This window comes from Lampetra fluviatilis, chromosome 38, assembly GCF_964198595.1.
Source record: "Lampetra fluviatilis chromosome 38, kcLamFluv1.1, whole genome shotgun sequence".
NCBI classification, from domain to species: Eukaryota; Metazoa; Chordata; class Hyperoartia; order Petromyzontiformes; family Petromyzontidae; genus Lampetra; species Lampetra fluviatilis.
In genome coordinates this window covers 3016785-3041624 of record NC_136312.1, presented here as the reverse complement: position 1 = coordinate 3041624, position 24840 = coordinate 3016785, and the positions used below count along the sequence as shown (strand labels likewise).

The 24840-nt window shown below is 54.1% G+C and overlaps 2 protein-coding genes across 16 annotated transcripts in view; both read right to left on the bottom strand.

The window, feature by feature from the left end:
• SLC60A1 (solute carrier family 60 member 1) overlaps positions 1-8131 on the bottom strand; it is a 36804-nt gene extending 28673 nt beyond the window's left edge. For both annotated transcript variants that reach the window (XM_078874275.1, XM_078874276.1), the window contains exons 1-2: positions 7912-8131; positions 4334-4587 (exon numbers count right to left, since the gene is read on the bottom strand). In XM_078874275.1, the coding sequence (XP_078730401.1) occupies positions 4334-4563 (230 nt within the window). In that variant the 5' untranslated portion in view covers positions 4564-4587; positions 7912-8131. The remainder of the gene's footprint in view (positions 1-4333; positions 4588-7911) is intronic.
• A 9607-nt stretch (positions 8132-17738) lies between these two features.
• Positions 17739-24840, bottom strand: part of LOC144945551 (cyclin-dependent kinase 17-like) — a 65116-nt gene continuing 58014 nt past the window's right edge. For 10 of the 14 annotated variants that reach the window (XM_078874027.1, XM_078874022.1, XM_078874015.1 and 7 more), the window contains 5 exons: positions 24500-24542; positions 23084-23174; positions 22339-22416; positions 21102-21173; positions 17739-19997 (listed from right to left, as the gene is read on the bottom strand). In XM_078874027.1, the coding sequence (XP_078730153.1) occupies positions 19960-19997; positions 21102-21173; positions 22339-22416; positions 23084-23174; positions 24500-24542 (322 nt within the window). In that variant the 3' untranslated portion in view covers positions 17739-19959. Of the gene's footprint in view, positions 19998-21101; positions 21218-22338; positions 22417-23083; positions 23175-24499; positions 24543-24840 lie in introns of all 14 variants that reach the window. The other 4 variants (XM_078874018.1, XM_078874028.1, XM_078874026.1 and 1 more) reach the window with 2 other exon arrangements.

The following is a 24840-nucleotide window of genomic DNA, read 5'->3' as shown; positions in this document are numbered from 1 at the left end:
AGCCGTATCCTACGAGAACCCGGACGCCGTTTGGAAAGTTCTCCGAGTGCGGCCATTTCCGCCTCATTTGCTTGTCACTTTGTAGCCTGCGGTACGATGGCAGCATTTTGCAATCACGGCAGTTATTTTAATAAAGGCGTCGGCAGTAACGTTCGAATTCTGCTGCGCGAGCGACTTTTCCATCTGCTATTTTGTTTCATTCCGTCGGCTGTCATCGGTCTACCCAAGTCCCCCTCCGTGAGGAGTTCTCCGCCTGGCAACAGACAGTCCGTCCATCGATTGTGCAATCTAAAAGGCATAGAATGCAGACACTCGCTGGGCCGTAGGATGGTGTTGGTGGCGGCCGTGATAACGCTCCTACTTCACAGCAAGAAGAGCCTGGGTTCAATTCCTGACTGTGGCGGCTGTCTGTGTGGAGGTTGCACGTTCTCTCTACCCCTGGTCTGTGTGTGTCTCTCCTCTAGGCGCTCCAGTGTTCTCCTCCCTTAGCTCAACTCCTCTAGGTGCTCCAGTGTCCTCCTCCCATAGCTCAACTCCTCTAGGTGCTCCAGTGTTCTCCTCCCTTAGCTCAACTCCTCTAGACGCTCCAGTGTCCTCCTCCCATAGCTCAACTCCTCTAGGCGCTCCAGTGTCCTCCTCCCATAGCTCAACTCCTCTAGACGCTCCAGTGTTCTCCTCCCTTAGCTCAACTCCTCTAGACGCTCCAGTGTCCTCCTCCCATAGCTCAACTCCTCTAGGTGCTCCAGTGTTCTCCTCCCTTAGCTCAACTCCTCTAGACGCTCCAGTGTCCTCCTCCCATAGCTCAACTCCTCTAGGCGCTCCAGTGTCCTCCTCCCATAGCTCAACTCCTCTAGACGCTCCAGTGTTCTCCTCCCTTAGCTCAACTCCTCTAGACGCTCCAGTGTCCTCCTCCCATAGCTCAACTCCTCTAGACGCTCCAGTGTTCTCCTCCCATAGCTCAACTCCTCTAGGTGCTCCAGTGTCCTCCTCCCATAGCTCAACTCCTCTAGGTGCTCCAGTGTTCTCCTCCCATAGCTCAACTCCTCTAGGTGCTCCAGTGTTCTCCTCCCATAGCTCAACTAAAGCCACACAATGTCATTAGTGCTGGCCGTAACATAACAATGCCTGGAAATTACTCATATTGGGATATACACAGCAGCAGCAGTAGCAGCTGCATGGACCCCTTACTGCGACAAACTTGGCAGGACCCTCCAGAAAATGAGCCTTGAGACTCAGCGAGGCCTTTCCTGGGTAGACGGGCGGAATCTTGAAACTCAACAAAAAATCGTGCGACTGACAAATGGTGAAGCGCCAATCTGTCGTCTCTGAGCCGCGGTGGTTCACTCACCGGGACCACCACCAGAGGTGGCACAACGTTACCGCTTCCAATCCGTCTGTGTGGCCAAAAACACAGAATCATGCAACGACAGCCGGAGACGAGCGAGTTATCAAACGCTCCACTCTCATTGGTCGCACAAACGCGTCGGCGCACCGAGAGCTTTGCTACCGCAGGTGGTCACCGCGCTCTGCTTGGGCCCATGGACTCACAAAAGCTGTTCGTCCATGGACCCACGCAGCCAACTTCACTCCAGAAGCGCGGGGGGGGGGGGGTTCAATCTTCCGAGGCTGTTCCCCGAAAGGACTGGACGCGCCGCTCGCCGAGGGGCATCCCAGGAGGAGGGTGGCGTTTCTTCGCCGCCCCCCCCCCCCCGACACGGCTGCAATTATGATGCAAACGCGAAATACCCGCGGCAGGCCCGGCACGGCGAAGCGCAGTTGCTTCTCGTCCGCCGAAAATTGCCGCCAAACCGTCACGACGATGTTAACCGCCGCGCGGCAATTAACGCCGAGATATTTTAGGCTCCTCCGAAGTTCCGCCGGCGAGGAGGCTCCGTGCCCCCGGACACGAAGAGCGCGATCGACGGGGTCGTGCGAAGAAGAAGTCGGGGGGGCAGTGGCGCTCCCCACACTCTCCGTGCAGGGCCAGGGGAGCCAGAGTCTCCCAGAGACACCCAAAATGGGTTTCTGGGAGTCTCTGCGGCGAGTCTGGACGGGTGTCGCTGCGACCGCCCTCTCCTTACCGCCCCCCCCCACGTGGTCATTATCACCATCACTGCTCTTGTCAGTCTCAGCGGTCGCGTTTGCCGAAACATCAATCTGGGAGCACACTTAGCGGGCGGACTTCACGCGCCAATACCGACTGCCGCAGTTGTTTATTGCGGTTTGTTGTCACCGCTGCTCTTCGTAAATCGTAACCCCCTTCGGAAAGGCACCGAACCGAGGGCCGGGGCCCAGGGACCTCAGGCGTGACGGCTCCGAGTCGCCTCTCGCGATGTTTTCGCAACGATCATCACATGGGAGCCGAGCCGAGTCGACACTGCTCCAACACCGACCCCGGTACGGCTACATTCTCACCCTGACACCCTTCCCCCCCTCCCTCCCCCTGCTCCTCTCCTTCCCTCCCTCCCCCTGCTCCTCTCCTTCCCTCCCTCCCCCTGCTCCTCTCCTTCCCTCCCTCCCCCTCCCCCCCTCCCTCCCTCCCCCTCCCCCCTCCCTCCCTCCCTCCCCCCCTCCCTCCCCCTCCCCCCTCCCTCCCTCCCCCCCTCCCTCCCCCTCCCTCCCCCTCCCACTCCTCCCTCCCCCTCCTCCCTTCCCACCCCCTGTTCTTCCCCCTCCTCCCTTCCCTCCCGCTCCACGGCCCCTGCTACTAAACGCAGAGAAATTATTTTTCTTCTTGGTTCTTTCGGTAAAGTCACGTAGAAGGGAAGTAATAAAATAATAAAAATAAAACATAATAGAAATTATTTTCCCTGCGAACGTCAAGAGCGCCGTTTGTTTGTAGGGCGCGGGAACAAGGATTACTACATTCGAAACTCGGAGCGCAAATGAATGCCCAGGTCGTTGGCCACCTTCGTGATAATCAAGTTCGCTTACCAACAAAGCCGCGCATTTCACAATGCACACGTCACCTATACATCTACGATAAACATTTGCATAAACAAGTAGAGAATTGTAGACCGGTTTAGACCTCATTATGACTCATCGCACGAGGTCTTTCTGCCCCGTAAATAATTGCGGCTCTAGCGCCGAGGCAGCGCTCGCTCGAGTGGATGGTGGTGGCGGCCTGCACGTTGCTCACTCTGCCTCGGTGAGGAATCGCGACCAACGCCGCCGCCAACCCGGCGACCGGACATCGATCAACGGCCTCCCGAGCAACGACTCAAGCGCTTGCTCCACTGCGGGCCCCGAGCCGCCAGTGGAAATTCCACATTACACGGCGGGGGCTGGTCTCTCCGTAGGACGACCAACGTTCACTCTGCACAGAGCGCTGCGAATTCGCGCCGACTCTGGAGGAGCGAAGGGTCCGAGTGGATCTGTGACCGGCATTTAAACTACAGCGGTCAAACGGCGAGTCGATCTGTCCGCTCACGGCAGCGGTCCAGCGCACGACGCGACGGGACCCGAGCTTGCCGCCTGATTCACTCCCTCCGGCCAGCCCAGGGTTACTCGGTCAGGATACGAAATAAAATCGCCGAGACGCACCCAGCAACAGATAAACTCGCCGACTCGAACTGAACCCAACTCACACGGCTGGGAATCGCCCAGCGACACGCGCGTATCCCATCACCACGGCCGACTGCCCGACAGATACACTGCTGGAGAGCGAGAGAGAGAATGAGCGAGAGAGAGAGAGAGAATGAGCGAGAGAGAGAGAGAATGAGCGAGCGAGAGAGAGAATGAGCGAGCGAGAGAGAGAATGAGCGAGCGAGAGAGCGAGAGAATGAGCGAGCGAGAGAGCGAGAGAATGAGCGAGCGAGAGAGCGAGAGAATGAGTGAGCGAGAGAGCAAGAGGTAGGGGTTTACATAAAGCAAAGTAAAAAAAAAATTACGAAATGATGAACGAAGCAAAGTGCCGACTACACCGAGCATCTTCTTGTTTCCACTGAACGTAAAAAAAAGAGAGAGCGAGAGAGTGAGCGAGAGGTGGGGGTTTACATAAAGCAAAGTTATAAAAAAAAAAACTAAATGATGAACGAAGCAAAGTGCCGACTACACCGAGCATCTTATTGTTTCCTCTGATCGTAAGAGAGAGGGGCTAGAGAGGGGGGGGGGGGGTAGAAAGAGGAAAGGGATAAGGGAGAGCAGAGCGTTTACTCTTTAGTGAAATATTTCATTTAAAATGGGTGGGGTGGGGGGCACATAAAGCAAAGCTTTGAAAAAAAAACGAAATGATGAACGAAGCAAAGTGCCGACTACACCGAGCATCTTCTTGTTTCCACTGATCGTAAAAAAAAGAGAGCAAGCGAGAGAGAGAGCGAGACACGCAACGTACCGTTTGAGCAGCATTCCGGCCAGAACGCTGCCCAGCAGCGTGCACAGGGCCTGCGAGAAGAACACCCAGGTCATGGCCTCCAGGGAGCTGTGGGTCTGGCATCGCAGATCCAGCAGCGTGGGCCCCAGGAAGGAGGCGCACAGGCCGAAGGTGAAGAAGACGCTGCAGTAGGTGAGCGTGGCCTGCAGGTTCCTCTTGAAGAGCACCCATGGCTCGGGATCTCTGGCCATGTCTGCTGGGTGGTAACGGAGCCTCTGGGGCACCGGGGGAGGAGGAAGGAGGAGGTGGAGACACTGGGGAGTTAGTCTGGAGGGCGATCAGACTTCATGTATTCAGTGGCCAGGATTGGGCAAAACCCTCGCCCACGTTTCGCCCAGGAAACGGGAGAGTAGCACAGACGGAGTGTTACCCGCCTCGACGCCTGTGAAAATATAAGAGCTTTATAGCTCTACGGATTTCTCCAGGATAAATACAGACTCGGACACTAACCTCACCTTCACAACAATCGCGTATTTAAGAGTCACACTTAAGAGGCAAACAACGCGCTGTGTAGCGTCGCAAATTATTCAAACGACAAAACATTTCAAAACTCAACATCTCACGAACGTAGCAGAAATGTAGGAAGAGGAGTAACACGAGGTGGAAATGACGACGCCGATGCCCGATGATGGGCGAGAACAGCTGCGATATTAAAAGCGAGATCCTGCTGCTGCTGCCCTATGAGCCGGTACACGTGTAGAGTTACCGCGGGGTGGTTCGCGATCCTTCTTAGTGGGGTGAACATCACGGATTAGAGGGAGAGTCCAGGGAGCCTGCAGCTGCCAATGAGAGTCGTGGGCCAGCGGAGTTCTTAGACCCACGTGGAGCGCGGCTCCGTGTGACCGCAGTACACCAAAGGCCGTAGCCGTGGAGTCAACATTGGGGGGGGGGGGGGGGAGCAAATCTTCCAGGGGGTCTGGGGTCGCCCCACCCCCGAAAAAAATCTAAATTTGAAAACGAATTTCCTGCCATTTCCTGCATGAAATATAAAAACATTCACTAACACATAAGATGGACTTTTTATTTATTTTTACAATAATGTCTAATAGTGTGTTGTATTACATTGCTCTGTTTTTTCTTTTTTACCTTTTCTTGTTTCATTGTATGTAATGGCAGAGATTATGGATTAATAAAGTACAACCATAACCACGAAACAACCACGAGTACTACCGCAGTACTAACAGACAGTACCACCGCAGAACTGCATAGACCATCAGCATCACCCAAGGTCTATACAGCCCAGCACATGTTCAATGCGTACACGACTGCATCAACACACAGTGCTTCATAGGCCACCAAACTACACCAGCTAGAGGACTAACATCAATTGCAGGAGGAATACTACTACATATAGAGTACTGCAGCATAAACTAGCGATCAAGTGGCTGGGACCAGCACCATTGGGACTGAAAGCAGCAACTCGTGGTAGACAGACGAACGAGATCTCCAACTCGCTCACCACTCGTGGTAGGCAGAGGGACGAGATCCCCAACTCGCTCGCCACTCGTGGTAGGCAGAGGAATGAGATCCCCAACTCGCTCACCACTCGTGGTAGGCAGAGGAATGAGATCCCCAACTCGCTCACCACTCGTGGTAGGCAGAGGGACGAGATCCCCAACTCGCTCACCACTCGTGGTAGGCAGAGGAACGAGATCTCCAACTCGCTCACCACTCGTGGTAGGCAGAGGAACGAGATCTCCAACTCGCTCACCACTCGTGGTAGGCAGAAGAACGAGATCCCCAACTCGCTCGCCACTCGTGGTAGGCAGAGGGACGAGATCTCCAACTCGCTCACCACTCGTGGTAGGCAGAGGAACGAGATCTCCAACTCGCTCACCACTCGTGGTAGGCAGAGGGACGAGATCTCCAACTCGCTCACCACTCGTGGTAGGCAGAGGAACGAGATCTCCAACTCGCTCACCACTCGTGGTAGGCAGAGGAACGAGATCTCCAACTCGCTCACCACTCGTGGTAGGCAGACGAACGAGATCCCCAACTCGCTCACCACTCGTGGTAGGCAGAGGGACGAGATCTCCAACTCGCTCACCACTCGTGGTAGGCAGAGGGACGAGATCTCCAACTCGCTCGCCACTCGTGGTAGGCAGAGGGACGAGATCTCCAACTCGCTCAACACTCGTGGTAGGCAGACGAACGAGATCCCCAACTCGCTCACCACTCGTGATAGGCAGACGAACGAGATCCCCAACTCGCTCACCACTCGTGGTAGGCAGACGAACGAGATCCCCAACTCTCTCGCCACTCGTGGTAGGCAGAGGAACGAGATCTCCAACTCGCTCACCACTCGTGGTAGACAGAGGAACGAGATCCCCAACTCTCTCGCCACTCGTGGTAGGCAGACGAACGAGATCCCCAACTCGCTCACCACTCGTGGTAGACAGAGGAACGAGATCCCCAACTCGCTCGCCACTCGTGGTAGGCAGACGAACGAGATCCCCAACTCTCTCGCCACTCGTGGTAGACAGAGGAACGAGATCCCCAACTCGCTCGCCACTCGTGGTAGGCAGACGAACGAGATCCCCAACTCTCTCGCCACTCGTGGTAGACAGACGAACGAGATCCCCAACTCGCTCGCCACTCGTGGTAGGCAGACGAACGAGATCCCCAACTCGCTCACCACTCGTGGTAGACAGACGAACGAGATCCCCAACTCGCTCGCCACTCGTGGTAGGCAGACGAACGAGATCTCCAACTCGCTCACCACTCGTGGTAGGCAGAGGGACGAGATCCCCAACTCGCTCACCACTCGTGGTAGACAGACGAACGAGATCTCCAACTCGCTCACCACTCGTGGTAGACAGAGGAACGAGATCCCCAACTCGCTCACCACTCGTGGTAGACAGACGAACGAGATCCCCAACTCGCTCGCCACTCGTGGTAGGCAGACGAACGAGATCTCCAACTCTCTCACCACTCGTGGTAGGCAGACGAACGAGATCCCCAACTCGCTCGCCACTCGTGGTAGGCAGAGGGACGAGATCCCCAACTCGCTCAACACTCGTGGTAGACAGACGAACGAGATCCCCAACTCGCTCGCCACTCGTGGTAGGCAGACGAACGAGATCTCCAACTCGCTCACCACTCGTGGTAGGCAGACGAACGAGATCCCCAACTCGCTCGCCACTCGTGGTAGGCAGAGGGACGAGATCCCCAACTCGCTCAACACTCGTGGTAGGCAGAGGGACGAGATCCCCAACTCGCTCAACACTCGTGGTAGGCAGAGGGACGAGATCCCCAACTCAGCAGCAACTGGCTAGAGACCCAGGCGAGGCCACCACGTCTCCTCCACCCGGCACCACAAGTAGGAGCAGCAGGAGGAGTAGCGGCAGCAGGAGTAGGTGAAGGAGCAGCAGGAGTATGAGTAGAAGCAGCAGGAGCAGCAGCAGGAGTAGAATCAGCAGCAGGAGTAGAATCAGCAGCAGGAGTAGAATCAGCAGCAGGAGTAGAATCAGCAGCAGCAGTAGGAGAAGGTTGAGTAGAATCAGCAGCAGGAGTAGCAGCAGCAGCAGCAGTACGAGTACCTGTGCCAGTGAGCGACTTGCGGTAGCAGCGGCGAGGAGGGGTGCGAGTGGGAGCCCCGCAGCCGGGAGAGAAGGAGGAGGAGGCGGCGTGAGCTGGCACCACCACACGGAGCCCTCTTCGCTCTAAGCGCCCACAGCCTGCGGGCTCCTGCTGCTGCTGCTGTTGCCCATGGCCGTGCCCGCTGCGGCTGCTCTGCTGCTGCTACTGCCTCCTCTTCCTCCACTCGCTCGGGACAGGGTGACGAGGAAGCAGAGGGAGGGAGGGGGGGGCTGGGCGGGGGAGCGGAGAGCTCCACCTCATTGCTCCGAGCCGTGTGGACGGCGTCACGCATTGCACCTTGCGCACGCACAGATCGCTGCCGAGTGCGTGCCAGCGGGGAGCGGTGGGGGAGTGGTGAGCGCGCTGGTGCCACTACGGTCTTGGGCCTCCCCAAGGTCGACTCAGCCTTAAATGTGTGGCCGGTGCGATGTGTAAACATCGCCACTGGGGGTGGCAAAGGCGGTCGGGCGCGGTGCTGGCCACCCACCCCCTCGTGTGCCGTGTCGGCCTCCATAGGTGCTCGCTAACAGCACTTGCCCCAACAGTCTGTTCAAGCTACACGGGGGATCTTTGTCTTTGTCCAAACCCTCTTTATGTTCTTCACAGTCAACAAGTCGCTGTCTGCGTCTCTGTTCTCTACCCCACGTCTTCATCCTGGGAGCCAAGGCCGGCGGTGCAGTCACAATATTCGAGCCTCTCAGCAAAACGACCTCTGCGTTCGATTCCCGATTCGCGCGTCTTTGTGCGTGGAAACCCGACTAATTAGCTGTGTCGGGTGGTGGGTGGGTTTAACGACACATTTATATTTACGCGATCTAACCACCCCCAACCCCACCCCCCTCTTGTATGGCTGATATTGGTCGCAAAAGACTTATTCTCCGTGTCCGGTTTCCTGCCCAAAGCTAACACAAAAAAACACACAAACATACAAGGCAACTGTGGCATTGGCCAAACATCGCAATGCTGGAAAATTCCCTACACATTACCCAGTTGGGATTACACAGTAACAGCAGTAGCAGCAACATCGCCAACGACCGCGACAAATTGGCAGGACCCTCCTGAAAACAGCGTCCAGAGACTCGGGGTTATATCGACGATGTCATCGGAATGTCTGAGATGGTTATTCCAAACATTATACTTGTGGAGTGAAACTAAAATTCACCACTCCTAAATTCCACGAAAAATCTGCGATCTTTCAATTCGGATTTGTCGATGAGTTTAATCCGCGGTGCAAAAAGCTCGCCCCATACGCATCGGTGCCTGTCTGGATCTTAATTTTAGAACTTTGGTGCCTGTCTGGTTTCTGTCTATCGATGTTCAGAATAAAAGCCGCGTGGTGCCACAGAAGAGCTGTGGGGACAACCGCCTCCCTGCACGACCAGTTTTTAATTTGTTTGAATATTCTGCTTCTTGGGTCTTTGTTTGCGAGAGCATGGATGACTGCATCGATTTCCACCGATGAGAAGACCTCGTCTCGTCTCCAAGGGCCAGGCATCACGGTATTTTATCATCATGATTTTTTGTTCCCAGAATCTGGTTCATAAAACCCAGCTCGCTCATGTGGCCGTGTGGCCTTGGAATTCTCCGCGAATCCATTCCCAATAATCTTCGTGAATTCGATTTGTCCGCGTGCAGGGAGAATTCGGCTTTAGTTCAGCTCGCTATTATCTCCATTTTGTAACAGAAGAATGATGGATGCATCGTTGCACAATCGAGGTATTTTAATGTCAAATGTAATCATCTCGTGTAACAAGCGCGCTCTCATTGTCCCACCAACTGGTCCCGCTATTTTCATGATATCCGCAGTGACACCATCTCATCCAGGGTCGTTCCTTTTCTTCCCACTCCGCAGGGCAACGGTCGACTTCTGCTTCAAGTGTGACACCTGGAACGGCCTCTTTATCTGAGAAATAGTTTAATGCCCGAGATGCATGATGTTACTTATCTGCAAACAATCTGCAAGTAAAACAACGAGTTTGTTGGGACGTGGGGACTTCCAGCCATCGAGGCTGTACCGGCATCGCAGAAGCTTCGTGGATGTGCGAGACTTACCACTGCAAACGCGGCAAGCCTCGACTTATCCTCCCTTACCACCAAACGCGTTCACAAACAGTGAAGGAATCCTGTTGGCTTCAGGCGCACGCGTGACCTGACCCCACGCGCAGGACGCGACAACCCTGCACCTGGGGCTACGGAGTCGGGATACAGGTGGAGGTGTCGCAGCTCCTGCTGCTGCTACTGCTGCTTAAGAGAGCTCGAGATTTGAATAAAGTCGCCGCGGGCTGAAGAACCCATCCGTGCGTGGCATTCTATTTAAAATATTTTTTAGATTTAGATATATAAAATAAAATGAGAATAGGTTTTACCCTTTCTGGCAATAAAACAGATGGTGTTAAGATGTTCAAACACCAAATAGAAACATTTTTGCAAGGAATCAAGTCTGGATTAACCACACGTACTTGTGGCAACACGTGCAAACATGCTATGATCATTATCAATGCACCTATTATCATATGCACATATTATAATATCTGCATTGCCTTTTAATTTTATTGGCCTACACCAGACAGCCAGCCTTCTTTATGGCCTAGTCTCACAACCAGCGTCAGACCAGGAAACACCACAAGGTGAACAGCACGAAGACAACGCCACACGAATCAGAGCACGGATAGCGAGGTTGTGCAAGTGCTATCTATGGAACCTGTTCTGCGAGTAATCTAAGTATATAATAAGTATAACCCGTAAAAACAAAGTTTTTCACTATAAATCCTTTATATGCGTGGCGGCTAGAGTCCTCTCGTCCTCTGGCTTGAGATGGCTGCCACCTATGGGTCAGATGATTGCATTGCACCATTAAGCAATTGGTAATTAAATATAATATTTTTGTCCTAAAAAGTGTAAAATTTTGGAAAAAAATTTTCACGAAAATTAATTGTCACGCACAACGAGTATGTGTGGAAAATGTCAGCTCGATTGGATCACGGGAAGTGGGTTAAAAAACGACCGAAAGATTTGCACGGTCCTAAGCAAGCAAGCGAACTTAATATAAAGGATTTAAAAATAACAATGCTGTTTTTGTCTTCACCTCTCGAGAGTCGAGTTGGAGGTGCGGGCACAATTCGCTGGATCTCTCTCGCCGCCTGTGGGTCACCCCGGTGCGTCGGCCCTCGAAGTTTGGACCGAGAGATTTGGCCACAAACAACCTCAAAATAATTTCGATTTAAAGCTTTCGTGACTGCAGGGATTCATCTTCTTGCTTCTTTCGGTAAAGTCACGTAGAATGGAAATAATAAAATAATGTTTTTTTATTCTATTATTTTATTATGTCAATTTTTTTATATTTTTTTTTTTCCATTCAACCTCAAAATAAGCCACGAATTCGATCCCATCGGACATCTGTTGAAAAAATGCTTCGTAGCTCATCGGATTCCTCCTCCACTCTACATAAAGATTCACAAAGCGCGAGAGTCGTTTTCTTTCTGCAGCGCAAAAAGTCGAGGAACAGCCGAGCGTTGATGCCGAGCCAGGTTTGCAGGACACTTCAAAAAGTGTTTAAAGTTTTTATTACCTCGACGTCGTTCGCGAACAAGAGCCCGTGTAATTATTTCCCGCGTAGGCGCTGTGTACGCGCGCATCAACTCACGCATCTGTCTGCATCACGTGCTGTGAATTAAGCGCGCGGCTGCATTCCCACGGTTACGGTGCGTGCGGCAGTGCCACAGATGCACGAATCATTTGTCTGTGCAGTCGTGTTATCCAGGAATTGATCGGTGGTACAGGTGACACGGTGGTGGCCATGCACGTGGCACGCTATCCTGCAGCTGTGGAGACAGCAGCGAGGGTTGATGGATCACAACTAACTACTTGATGCAGCAAATCTGGCTGTGACGGTCCCACCTGATGACGGAGACTTGTGTTGCCTCCGAAACGTCGTGATTTTTATTTTATTTTCATTTTTTACCTACGTGACTTTACCGAAAGAACTAAGAGCATGAATCCTTGCAATCGCGAAAGCTTCAAATCTAGAATTCACACCTAACTGTTTGTGGAACTCCCCGAGGGCGTTCAGGAGGCGCTCACGACCTGTGAATGATCCGTTGCGAGTCTCACCACGAGGCAGGGTTTGTTGGGACTCGGGTCTCACCTGGGCGCACCTCGTCCCAGCGTGCGCGCTCAGTGCAACGCCGCGCGCCGCTCCACCGACTCTCAGTGGCAAAGTGAAGCGCACAAAAAAAACCCACCCTGGGGTAATCGTCCTTGGCAGGGCATTCAGGATGAAGCGTGCTGTGTGCTAAAAACAATTCATGCAGACGAACAGTTGTGTGCAGGCGCAGACGTTGGGTGCTCTGGGTAATTGAAGCCCGAGGCGTTAATGCCCACCCACGGCGCAAAGCCTCTGCAGAGAAACTCGGCTCACGGTCTTACGCACGGAATGAGTTTCTGATTGCCACGCAATAATTGGAGCAATTTAAAAGTACCGATGGCTCCCTGCCACGTGAATGTGGAATCTCCGACAACTGGCTCGGGGTCGACAATGGAGATTGACACCGCCTCACTCTTGGTGGAGGCAGGAAACCCCTTCGCATGGCTTCCGACCCGGCCAATCAAGTGGCGGAGGAGGGACGACGGTCAAAACGAGGCCTCAACCAGGATTTGAGCTCACGGCCTTCCCAGTGGCGTGGCTATCGAGTGTGCAGGCGGTGCAGTTGCGCCCGGGGCTCATCAGCTGGAGGGGGCGTAGGCACCGGGTTACAAAGATGGGGGGGGGGCATTAGAAGGGGGGCGAATTTAATTCCTTCCACACGAGGGCCCAAGCCGAGCTCGCTCCAACACGGAACCCCCCTTCCTATCACGAGTCGGGCAGCCCGGCCCGCAGCACCCCCGCGGTCCAGGCACTCACGAGTGACACCGCGTGCGCCGCTGCGCGTGCCGTGGCTGAACCAATCGCTCCCCCTTGGGTGTGGAGGCATTTGTACAGCGACGATGACAAATCTAAATCTCGGTTGCGCATCCACGAGATGGTTTCTGGGAGATGCCGAGCGATGAACTCTCTACTCCTCCACCGTAAGATCCGAGGGAGGATCGCAGTGTACAGTCGCGGCAGCCACCGATGATCACGAGCAGTGGAGAAGCCGGCCCCGTGGCTCGCAGCGGGCTGGAGTCGCGCAGGCAGCAACGTTTCCAAAAACAGACGGGAGGCAGGGACATTGAGGCCGCCGCTGGTGTTTAAACAGCAGACGCCGGGCCGAGCGGTGAAACACAAAAGCCACGGTAGCATCTGCGTGCACCACGAGTTGTTGTTGTTGTTGTTATTTTAACCGCACTTGGCACCCGGCCTGGCGCAGATTTTCCAAGCACGGCGCGGTGAGTGTCAATGTGCCTGCATCGACTCGGCAGGGTGGGGTCAGCCAGTCGTCGGCTTTGTCCAGAAGCGCCTCTCGGCTGCCCGGGTAATTGATCACTGCGACGGTGAGGGCTGATGGGCCCCCATTGCGCCTTGTAATGCGGTGGGAGCAGTGGCGAGGTTGGCGGACCACACGGAGATGGCGTTAAAACCGTGTGCGTGGCAAGACACGGATAAATAAGGCGGTGCGCATTCAGGAGGCAGAGGAGCTAGTAGGTTTGGTCGCCAGTTGCGTGCAGTCCGAGGTTCTCTCAAGTTCAAGTTCATTTATTAATCTAGCCCTGTGAGCCATTCGGCTCTTGAATCGGGTGCAACCGCAACAAACAAAAAACATGAACAAGAAAACATTTTAAAGTGAATATGTGGCCGAGTGCAAACAGAGGAAAGCCACCATCACATTGGTGGCTTTCCTCTGCACACTCCGATATCACGCTGCCAAACATCCCAAACAAGACCCTCAAAAGCTTCAGGAGTCCCCATTATTTATACGGCTAACGAGAGTGAATTACTTGATAATTCCATTGATTTTAAATGGTTACCACGTAATATACTTGCCACAGATAAATTGGAACAGCTGATGCTGCGCTACCTCACGTAGTCCCGACAGGCGAGATATTTGGTCTGGGCCCATTTGACTCACAAGGAGATGACCAGGGCCGGATTAAGGCGCGAGGGCTTTAGGAGCTGCAGTCCAGGGGTCTCCACCAGCTGGAAGGCCTCCAGAGATGAAGTGAAAAGTTATTTCGTTTGTGAATGCTGAATTCTATTTGTTGTTAGCCTTGTAAAAATACATTTTATTTTTCCTTCACTTTGTTTTCCTTTTCAACATATTACTGTGGGGCCTCACAGTATCTGTAGCACAGGGGGGCCTCCTACACAATCTTCATTCATGAATGAAGATTGTGTAGGCCCCTGTGCTACAGATACTTCTTCATTCATGAATGAAGATTGTGTAGGGGCCTACACAATCTTCATTCATAAGAATGTCCAGCACTGGCTCAGGCGCGCCACATGGACTGGGTTACCACTCCACTCGCGGTCCAGCAGGGAGACGCTTGGATTTGCTAATCGCAGCAGCTTCGTGTCCTCAGCTTAGTCTGTTCAACAAGTCACAATGGGCATTGACTTCAGGTGCGAGCCTCATCCAGAACCCACCCCGCCGAGTCCGCTTCACCAACCAGCCAAGATCGAACAACTTGAGACCCAAATGGCCGCGACTGCGTGTGTCCCAGCGACACCGTCGTCGATTGTCCCCACCCGCGCCTCCATCTCCCCCCCCCCCCCGCGGCTCGAGACGAGAGGCCCCCCACTGCCACACCACGTGGGGGGGGGGGGCTCTGCACGGCGCCTGCCCCGCTGCTCAATCTGCGCGACCCGTGCCACGTTGCTTGGACTTCACTCCGTGTGCGTCGATTACGTCTACAAGCTTGCCCTGTGCAACGTCTTGATATGGAAAACAAGCATTTTAACACTAAATAAGTTTACACTTTTATACTTGTGATAAACACGCACACAGCAAATTCTCACCGAGTCCAAAAAATTCCCAGCTGCAGGGAGTGCACGATGTCAACCACATTGGCTCAACTCAAGCAAACTGCACACACTGGACCGGCTTCGATGATAATTAATCAGTTTTCATCGGCAGTCAGACTTGCTTGAACCAAAGCGGAACTACCAGATGTGTAAAGGCACGGACCCTCTTCCCTCTCGGTTAGATGTAAGTCCTAGTTCGCCACAAAACTACGTAAATATGCAACACAAAATAATAATGTTATAAATAGAACAAAATAACCAATAAACGTCTCCTTCATAGTCCGCGTGTCTCACTCGCAGTACGCAATCTGGCCAGTCCTCTTTATTGACGAGGCAGGTGATGGTTTTTAACATTTTAGATATTAGACCTTTTCTTAAACGGTATCTTATCACTAAATATCGGTGCTTGTATTTGAAAGATTGGAACATATTTGCGCCGTACGTTGTTTGCAGCCCAAGACTCATTGGGCATTCACCTGGTCACAGCGCGCACGAGCGTGGAGAGCAAACCACCCAGGCCACACGCCAAACTCTGTTTGTGCAATCGCTGTTCTCTGTTAAAGCTGCATTGTCGAGGTTGACACTTGACCTCAGGTCACCCGAGCAAACGAGACTTCCAAGTCCCCATGGGTCCTCCACCTGGTAGAAGAGATTCCGTCATAACCCACGTGTACGAGAGGATAAACTCACAGGTGTTAACGGCAGACAGGTAAGTAGGTAAGTGGGCGAGTAGGATGGCTAGGTAAGTGGTATGTCAGGTAGGAAGTTTTAATGGTAGACGGCTAAGTGGGTGGGTGAGTAAAAGGCAGAGGTCGCAAACGGGTTTTGATTCCTTACCCGTACCCGGCCGCACCAGGGTCGCAAACGGGTACCCGTACCCTACCCGATACCCGGCTACCCGTACCCGGCCGGGTACGGGTATCGGGTACCCGATTGCGACCTCTGGGATGAAGCCATGTTGCAGGCGCGGGTGGGTTGATTCTCGGAACTTTAATTGTGAGAAGAGACAAGACGTTGGGAAATGAGTGAAACGGTCACTCACCAGTGACTCACGGCCTACCCGTACCCGTACCCGTACCCGGCCGGGTACCGGTAGCCGGGTATCGGGTAGGGTACGGGTATCGGGTACCCGGTTGCGACCTCTGGTAGAAGGGTGGCGAGATAGTGAAGTAAGTAGCAGAGTTGTTAGACAAAACTCGGGCCCAGGAGGGGCAGACGCTCAAGAAGGTCCACGCAGAAGGGTCAGAAGCCCACGTCTCCACTGCTGCCTCCTGGCCACCCTCAGAGGCCTTCAGCTTGTGATGCTCGCAGCCCACGTCGATCTCTGCCCGATCCACCAACCCTTGCTCGCAGGCCGCAGACGAGGGGCGAGCACCGGCGCGCGCGTGTGAACGATCGTCGCAGGAAACACACTCGGGGCCCAGTTGCTTTCCATCCGTTTTTATAAATTACACATGCGACGTGAACATGAGTTTACAAAGGTGAGACACGATAGGACAAGAATGAGAAATAAAACCAGCTTCGCGTTTCGCGTTAACGAGGGGGGGGGGGCGGGGGCGTCTCCTCTCTGTGCCCTCGCCACGGTAGCCACTGCCTCGGGGGGGGGGGGGGGTCCGCTACTCTAAGGCCACAAGTCGCCCCCCCGCCATCGTCACACCAACAAAACGTCGATGGGAAGCCAACGCGATGCAAAAAGCAAACGTTCGCCCGAGACGTCGCCCCGTCGATGGTCGATGGCATCACACGGGGGGGGGGGGGGGGCTCTCAATTGTTCAATGAATAAAACACAACAATGAAGTCGAATTGCTGGAGAAAAAAAACTCAGCAGCTGAAGCGGCGTCGCCCCACGCAGCACAGATCCGCGCGTTCACTCGTCACCGGGTTTCCAATTAGAAGAGAAAAACAACGAACAGAAGTCTCATTGTTGCTCATTAACATGTTATATTTATTCGATGCAAAACTAAATAAGGCTGTGCAAATATTTGTCCTGTTCTGCAATGAGAAATATTTCTTCGTGGAGGTTTAATTATTGTCATTCTGAACGTTTCTCTTGAATAAACTTCGCTACTTTGGGCAGGACGAACAGAACGAGAATGGGCCAGGGTGCAACAGCCTCCCTGCCTGGGAAGGGACCGGGGTGCGTGCAGACACACGCACCAACTGTGCCCAGCAACTTAAGTCGGGAATAACCGCTCGGTAGGTTGACAAGAAGTTTCTCATTCCATTAATGGGGGTCGTGAACAACTTTCTCACGACTTGACAAGAACGGGAAAAACTGGAGCGGGCCTGCTCAGCTGTTGCGTCGACTCGCCCAGCGAATGTCGCTTCGCTCGATGCGTCCCACCTGGCAGGCTCGATCGTCTAATCAGGACAGAGCTCACAGAAACTTCCACCATTCAACCCTGGCACGGGATCACTCGGGGCACGAGCCGTGCCGGTACGGCGCTAACAAGTCAGCCAATCGAGACTGATCGCGGCCGTGTTCAACAGAGACCCGTTTTCTGCACGGAGATTGCCCAAGCAAGAAATGCGTTTAATCGAGACTTTACGCCGATCCAGAATGTCCATGGTCTGCTCGAGACTGCATCCAATAGAGACGCTGGGCTGGGCGAGTCGTGGCCGATTTGATCCGTCCCGCGTTTCCGACAACCACGAGGCATACGTCCGTTAGTGCGTGGGCCGCACCTCCGGCCTCGCCTCCCCGCCTCCCTTGTGCATGTCAACCCAGGCAAGTTCGCCGTGACCCGGCAGAGAAAGCTCTGCGGCTAAGACGTGGGCCTGAGGCTGCAAGCCGTCAAGGTTTTGAGCGCGTGGGGTGCACGGGCACCGCCCCACTGGTTTTATGTGGGGGGGGGGGGGGGGGTCGGGGTTAGGGAACGGGGCGTCCCTGCTGGCCTGGCCGAGGGAGGCGTCACGCCCGGGCGGCTTTCACGCACGACCTGTGAGCATCCCACAGCGCGACGGGTCGAGTTGCATCGCCCAATGGGGAGTTTGACTCGTAATCTGTTTGCAAGTGGTGCGCTCTGTAACCCCATCCAGAATAAACATTTTATTCAAATTCTCTCTGGACCAGCTCTGCAAGGGAGATCCTCAGGCGAGTTCCGCACGGCTGCACAATCGCTTCCCGGGAGGCAAAAGCCAACGTGGTGGGGCAGACGAGTGCCCCATGGCACGGGACACGGCCAGTGGTTTAAACGAAACACGAGCATTGCTTTCGGACGCGTTTACACGGACGTACAAATAACAGAATGTACAATCATCGGGTTCAAACACACAGCAACAGTCCTCTTCTTCTGCGCAATTCCGTAAATCATCCGTCATCCATTCGCTCATTCATCCGATTGCTTAGAAACGTCAGGAACGATCCTTAACTGGACGCACACTCCGCCTCCCTCTTTCTCCACGGAAAGCCTTGGCGCAACTCCGCGGGGTGCCGCGAGTATTTAAAATGCCAGTGTCAGCAGTCTCACTGTACAAGCAGCAAACGAATGCAATAAAATACGGGGATTTATTTCACAAAGATTACAAACGCGAGCGAGCGCGCCCACGACTCCCCACTGCGGCTCAACAGGAGGGCGAGTGTGTCTCAGGGTGGGTGAGAAGGGAAACTTTTTATTTTATTTTCCGTGTTTTCTTCTAAACACAAACTGGCCAAACAGTCTACAAAGGGTCAAAGCTGCAATCCGTGTACGTACGCACAAGTTCAAATATACACGGTACACACGATCGTCGATGCACACGCACACAGCCACGTGCATACACACACCGATGTACACCAATACAACACGTACATTTGCTCGCACACACACACCCGCACAGAGACAAAGATGCCCCTTGTAGCCTTAACAGACTGTTGGGGCAAGTGCCGTTAGCGAGCACCTATGAAGGCCGGCATGGCACACGAGGGGGTGGGTGGCCAGCACCACGCCCAGCCGCCTTTGTCTCCCCAGTGACGATGTTTACACACCGCACCAGGTACTCATTTGAGGCTGAGTCGACCTAGGGGAGGCCCAGGACCGGTTCAGATAATAGTCACTGGTGCTGGCCGTGAGCGGGAATCGAACCCGGGTCGCCAGGTTCTTAGTGCAGCGCGCTAACCACTACACTACTGCTCCCCACACACTGCCATACACACACACACACACAAGCACATGCACACGAGCAGGCACGCAACCACGCGCAAGTGACCCCCCGCATGCACACGCTGGAGTGCAGGCACACGGGCAAACCGACTGTGCACCCAGCACGTGTTCTAGTGTTATTGAAAACCAGGAAACCCCGACTGAACACGGGGAGAAAGGGGCAAACCAAAACGGTTACAAATAAATTAAATAAATCAAATACCTACGACCTAGTAACTGAACAATTTACAAAACATTACATTGCAAATAAAAAGATAAAAAAGAAAATCTACAAAGGATGGCGAAATATTATACCGTACAAGAACCAAGGGGGTCACCCCACCCCCCCCCCCCCCCTTGCGTTTGGATGGAAGCTCAAGGAACCCAGGTGCCAGATTTGCAAACAGGGAACGACAAATCAGTGGGACACAAAACACCGCCGGCACTCGCCACACACACACAGCACTTACGCGGAGTACAAATACACAGGCAAACCACCAGTCACACATGCATACTGCTTCCACACACAACTGACGCATCGCTTGTACACAATGCACCGCTCACAAACGAAACACACGACACCCACACGCTCCGCACCGCTCACGCACAGTCCGAGTGCCCACCACCCACCATGCTCAGGAGGGAGGGGGGGGGGCGGGGGGGGTGTTTGTGTGCACGGCACCCGGGGCCTCCTCGAGGCAGGCAGAGAAGGGGATCATCACGCCGCTCACCGCCGTCCCCATACAGTATATCATCGTCGTCGTCGTCATCACCACCCTCGCCATTATCGTCATCACCCTCCACCGCAATCATCGCCATCGCCTCGTCACCGTCACAACGTGCCGCCCCCCTCCAGGTGACCTCTCTCCGGGCGACGTCTCCGCCACGGGCGGCGGCTTCCGGCCGTGCCCACGGCCGCCACTCTCTCCCGGCGTCCCCCCCTCCGCGTCTCAGAACAGCATGCTCTGCCGCCTGCTCTTGCCGTTGGCTGCGAAGGGACAGAAAGGCGAGAGGGGGCGCGTTCACGGCGGTGGGGAGACGAGGGCTCCGCGTGTCCCCGTGTGCGCCCTTGGTAGCCGAGCGACGCTAGCCACCACGCGCTGCACGCTGCGTCTCGGCAGACTGCAGGACACGTGGGGGCGAAGGTGAAAGAGAGGCACAGGTGCATCCCTGCAAGTTCTCGCTACTGCTGGCTGAGGGGCCTCCCGCTAGAGGGAGCTCTAAAGAGAGTTACTCTAGGGGGGATATTTGGCCTACTCTTCCGTGCAGGTCCCAAGTCGTGGAAGAGGCGGGGGTACCCACAATTTAGCGCACCAAGCGGAGCTTGCCGCGACTCACTGTGGTGAACCCATGTATGCCGCTGGGTGACAGAGACGGGAAGGTTTAATAAACCTTCCCCGTCGTGTCGACTGCCGTGCCAGGAGATTGCGCCCGTGACCTCAGGTCTGCAAGTCCGGTGTGCTCACCATTACACCGCGGTATGGTGAAATAAATTACCTCCAAGCCTGTGAGCTGAAATCATTTGTGTGTTTGGAATTTTAATTCAAGTGCTTTTGTTATCTCTTAAATACCGTCAGGAAAAAAATATCTGAATACCAGCCACGATAGTCGCGATATGACATTACCATGCGAAAAATGGACGATAACAATATGGTGGATCTTACATCGTACGATATATTTTATCGCAGGAACCATGGTAACCAATAATCCGAATCCATAATGCCACTATTAAAGGTGGTCTTAATCCTAACAATAGTCCGCTGCCCATAACCCCTAAACCTAACCACAGGTCATTACCCTAATCTAAACCCTAATCCCGAAGCCCGCCCCCTACGCAACTGACCGTAACGTTATCCCCGCAGCTCGTAACGTTGTGACGCGACCACATCGGCACAAACACACCTTCCCTCGACTCGCACGACTCTGACGGCTAAGCTTGGAATGGAATGGCGATAGGCGGAGGGTGGGTGTGAAACGACAAGGAGACAGAGAGACAGAGAGGAGGGGGTCACGGGGAGTAAGATGGGTGTGGGGGGTAAGGGGGGGAAGGGGGGGGAAGGGGTGTGTGGGGGGCAAGGGAAGGGTTGCGTACCCGTTTGGGCCCCGCGTTGTGGGGGGGGGGGAGCCCTCCCCGTCAGTTTGCCAGGTGCTTGTGAGCGTGGCACTGAGCCGCGGAGAGAGGCCTCATCTCAAGGGAGGCAGAGAAAGCTTACGGAGGAGATGAGCACAGGAGACACACGGCACAGCGGCAGCGGCAGCAGAGAGCACGCAGACGAGCACGGGCAGACAACACAAGGCACAGGCCCGAGTGAGCGCGACAGCCGCACGCACGCCTGCATGAAAGGGAGGTCGCGAAAGGTTCGTGACCCACCACACAGAATGAGTGGCACTGCAACCAAGGATGCACGTTCCCCGTTCGGTTCAAGGAAGTCTACTTCCAAGGGTCACAACACTTTACGGCAGCAGAAAAACTGCTGTTGTTTTACAGGCATTGGAATGATATTGATGAGCGTGTCCAGGGGAAAGGACTGAGAACAACCCTGCGTGACGTACGGGACACAAAATCTCATGAACTGGACAATTCTGCCCTCCCTCCCGTGCCGTACGCGTGCCTCGCCGAGAAGAGAGCGTCACTCGCGGAAATCGGCGAGTGAAGGGTGAACGGGGTGGAGCGCGCTGTGAGCGAGCGGCACGGGTAACGAGACTAAACTCTCTTCTGGACAGGGGCGAGAGACGAGGGGGGGGGGGCATTGCTGGCCCAGCGCACCGCACCTCAGGGGGTCCCCCCACGCAGCTTCATCAAGCGTTGCTGCCGGTATTAAACTGTGGACTGCGGTTGATGTGCACTGGTCAAGGTGTCTTCCTGCTCAACCAGCACGTGGCACTGCTCATAGCTGCTGATGGACTTCAACTAGTGGTGGGAACTCCGCATTTTTCATGGTCGGGATCATTTCTCAACAGAAAACGGCCACCACTGACTTCTCACAAAGTGGTTTACATTTTATCGACCCTGGTGCAATGGTGATCGTCAAACTGGATGTGAACTCGTAACCCTCCAATTGTGAGTCAAGCGCTCCCTGTGGCTCCCTGTGGCTTGATCAAGAACATCGGATTCACCGAGGACTTCAAAAGAGTATATCCGTTGTCCTGGTTGAACAATGTATTTCTCCAAAGAATATGGAAATTCTGAACCGATGGCATGCATTACCCACGCGTAATTCACGAGTAAAGAACAAACACTGGCAGGCATGGGACGGTAGAATGGACGGAGAAATGCTGCGACATGTGGCAGTACAGAAAGGGCCACGCCCCGTCCCCCGTGCGATTACCTGCTTCGTGGTACGGGGTCGTCCTGTGACCGAGATCTCGTTGCAACTGCACTTCTTTGAGTGCGAATATCGACACAACTGGGGGAACAAGATCGACACAAAACAGCGAAGATGAGCGCAGGGGAAGATGTCTCGCAGCGGTTTGTGCCCAGTTCCACAGACTGAACCTGGCACCTCGGCAAAAGGGCACCGTGAAAGAGATGCACGTCCAGACCCAGGGATTGAACCAAAACCTCACAGGTCTCAGCTCAGTCTCTGAGCTTGCGCTCAGCATCTCAGTGACGCAAACTCAACGTCCGTGCCGGAGCAAGGGCGGCGCCACCCGAATTTGCTGTAAACAAAGTGAGCGGTGGCGGCCGGTGGCTCCAATTCGTGGTGGGGCAGTGCTGGCGTCATAGCAGTGGGAAGGGGGTTGGTGAGGATGGCACTTACACAGCCATTATGAATCCCCAGAGAAACATACACACTCAGTCCCATTGGTTGAACATAAGACTCTAGCTTTGAGAACTCTGCATCGCTGACAGCCATTGTGACCCCACTGGGAGAGAGGGCAGAGGCCGGATACTTGAACTTAGGATATCAGTTGTCAGCTCAGCATCTCAGACTCAACGATTATGAACTCCATGAGCCTGCTGCCCCACCCCCGATCTCGTCACGCGTCACATATCCGCGTCGCAAGGAGGCAGCCGCGTGGAGACGTTGCTGGCACGTGGATCGCTCGCCTCACGTCTCGCTCGCTTCGTACCGTCGGGCAGCTTGTGCAGCCTCTCCCCGAGGCTCTTGAAGTACGGATGCCGCATGCCCTCCTCGGCGGACACCCTCCGCCTCGCCTCGTACTGGTGGGCACAGGACGGGGCGGACACAACGCACTCATGGAGGCAGTCACGCGGCGGTGGCACAGAGCACGCGGTCTCACGCTGCATACTACAATGTCAAGAGGCCATCATGGGCCAACGCCGATTGTGCTGCCACACATCACCATCTTGCAGTTGTTCCAGTCGACACCGGACCATCACAGTCTCGCTTTAGCTCTTTCCATTGTTACGTAGTCGACACGTCCGTCAACAATCTCTCTCTCTCTCTTACAGACCCATCACCACCACCGTCTGGCCTGGGGCCTTCACATCCATCACTGACATCTGGGTGCCACTCCAATGCCCATGTCGGCGACCCGCACTCCTCCATCCTTCACAGGTGACCCAACAATCACAACCTCCTCTTCTTGAATACATCCACAACACTTTCTTGGAGAAATGCGGCTACTGGTGGCTTCCCGGCACACAACGATGAACCTCACCAAGCACCACAGAGGGATGGCTCGTGGTGATAACCCTGGCTGGGATTTGAACTCAGGGATTAAAACCCAGGAAACCTCTTTCTGACCTCGGGTGAAAATCGTACGTGTGTTCCAACTAAAAATAAGTAAACAGAGCCCTCGTAAACAAAGTCAATGGAAAACGAGCGCACGTTATGGAACAATGGAAACAATACGAGACTGAACAATGTGGCACTCGTACAAACAAACAATATGGCACTCGTAATGGAAGCCCCTCGCACAATAGGCAAATCTAAATTCTACGCGAAATCAAATAATACCATCAATCGTACACACCGAAGTGGTGGTCACAGCTCCCCGCAATCACTCTCACCACGACAGGGCACTCACTGTTCTTTATATTTATACCAATAATTCCATGGAACTCTTTTTTTAAACTTTTATTCGAGTGACTGCATGCGTCACTCCACCCCTGGTTTCCGATTCCGCCCAGTCTCCGTAGACGACAGAGATCCAGCAGCGAGTTAGTAATGGGAATGCAACACGAGGGTCAATGTGGAGAAAACCCACACCAGTTGACCCGCTGGATGACCTTTATTAATCTGGATTGATAGGTTCGCAAAACTACTTGCTGTACTGCCATCTCTTAGCTTCCTTCGAAGCTCGGAGGGTCTAGGAATGTAACAAACCTATCACAAGCCACCCAACCCGTGCCTCCAAAGCATTATATGACAGGCGTGCACCAACATGCTGTTTTTAAAAGGTACCGCTTTCAATTCCACCTTTAACTAGTTGAATCTTCAATACATATCAGGTGTTTGTGGATGGCAATTTTTTGGCAAGGTTCTCTAATTGACCAGGGCGTGTGCGTTTACAAAGGCTCACCTGCAAAAGCTTCGAGAGCAGATCCAGGCCATCCGCATCGAGCCTGCAACACAAGTCGACAGAGGCGATCACGTGAAGTAGCCATCAAAGTCAAGAGCGTTTCTTGGCTCAAACTAGCGATGGGGTAGGGATCCCTCTCAACAGGCAGCCCTGAACCAAAAGTGTAAATGTCACATCCCCATTGCAGCAACAGTGGCGATGAGATGTTGCTGATAGAGCCGCCCCCCCGCCTTCACACAGGGGCACTTTACACGTGATCACTTCTCAAACATTCCAATGATGCCCCCGGTGGCAGCTGTCCCTGTAATGGCACAAGGAGACTCAGCACCTGACTTGCAAAC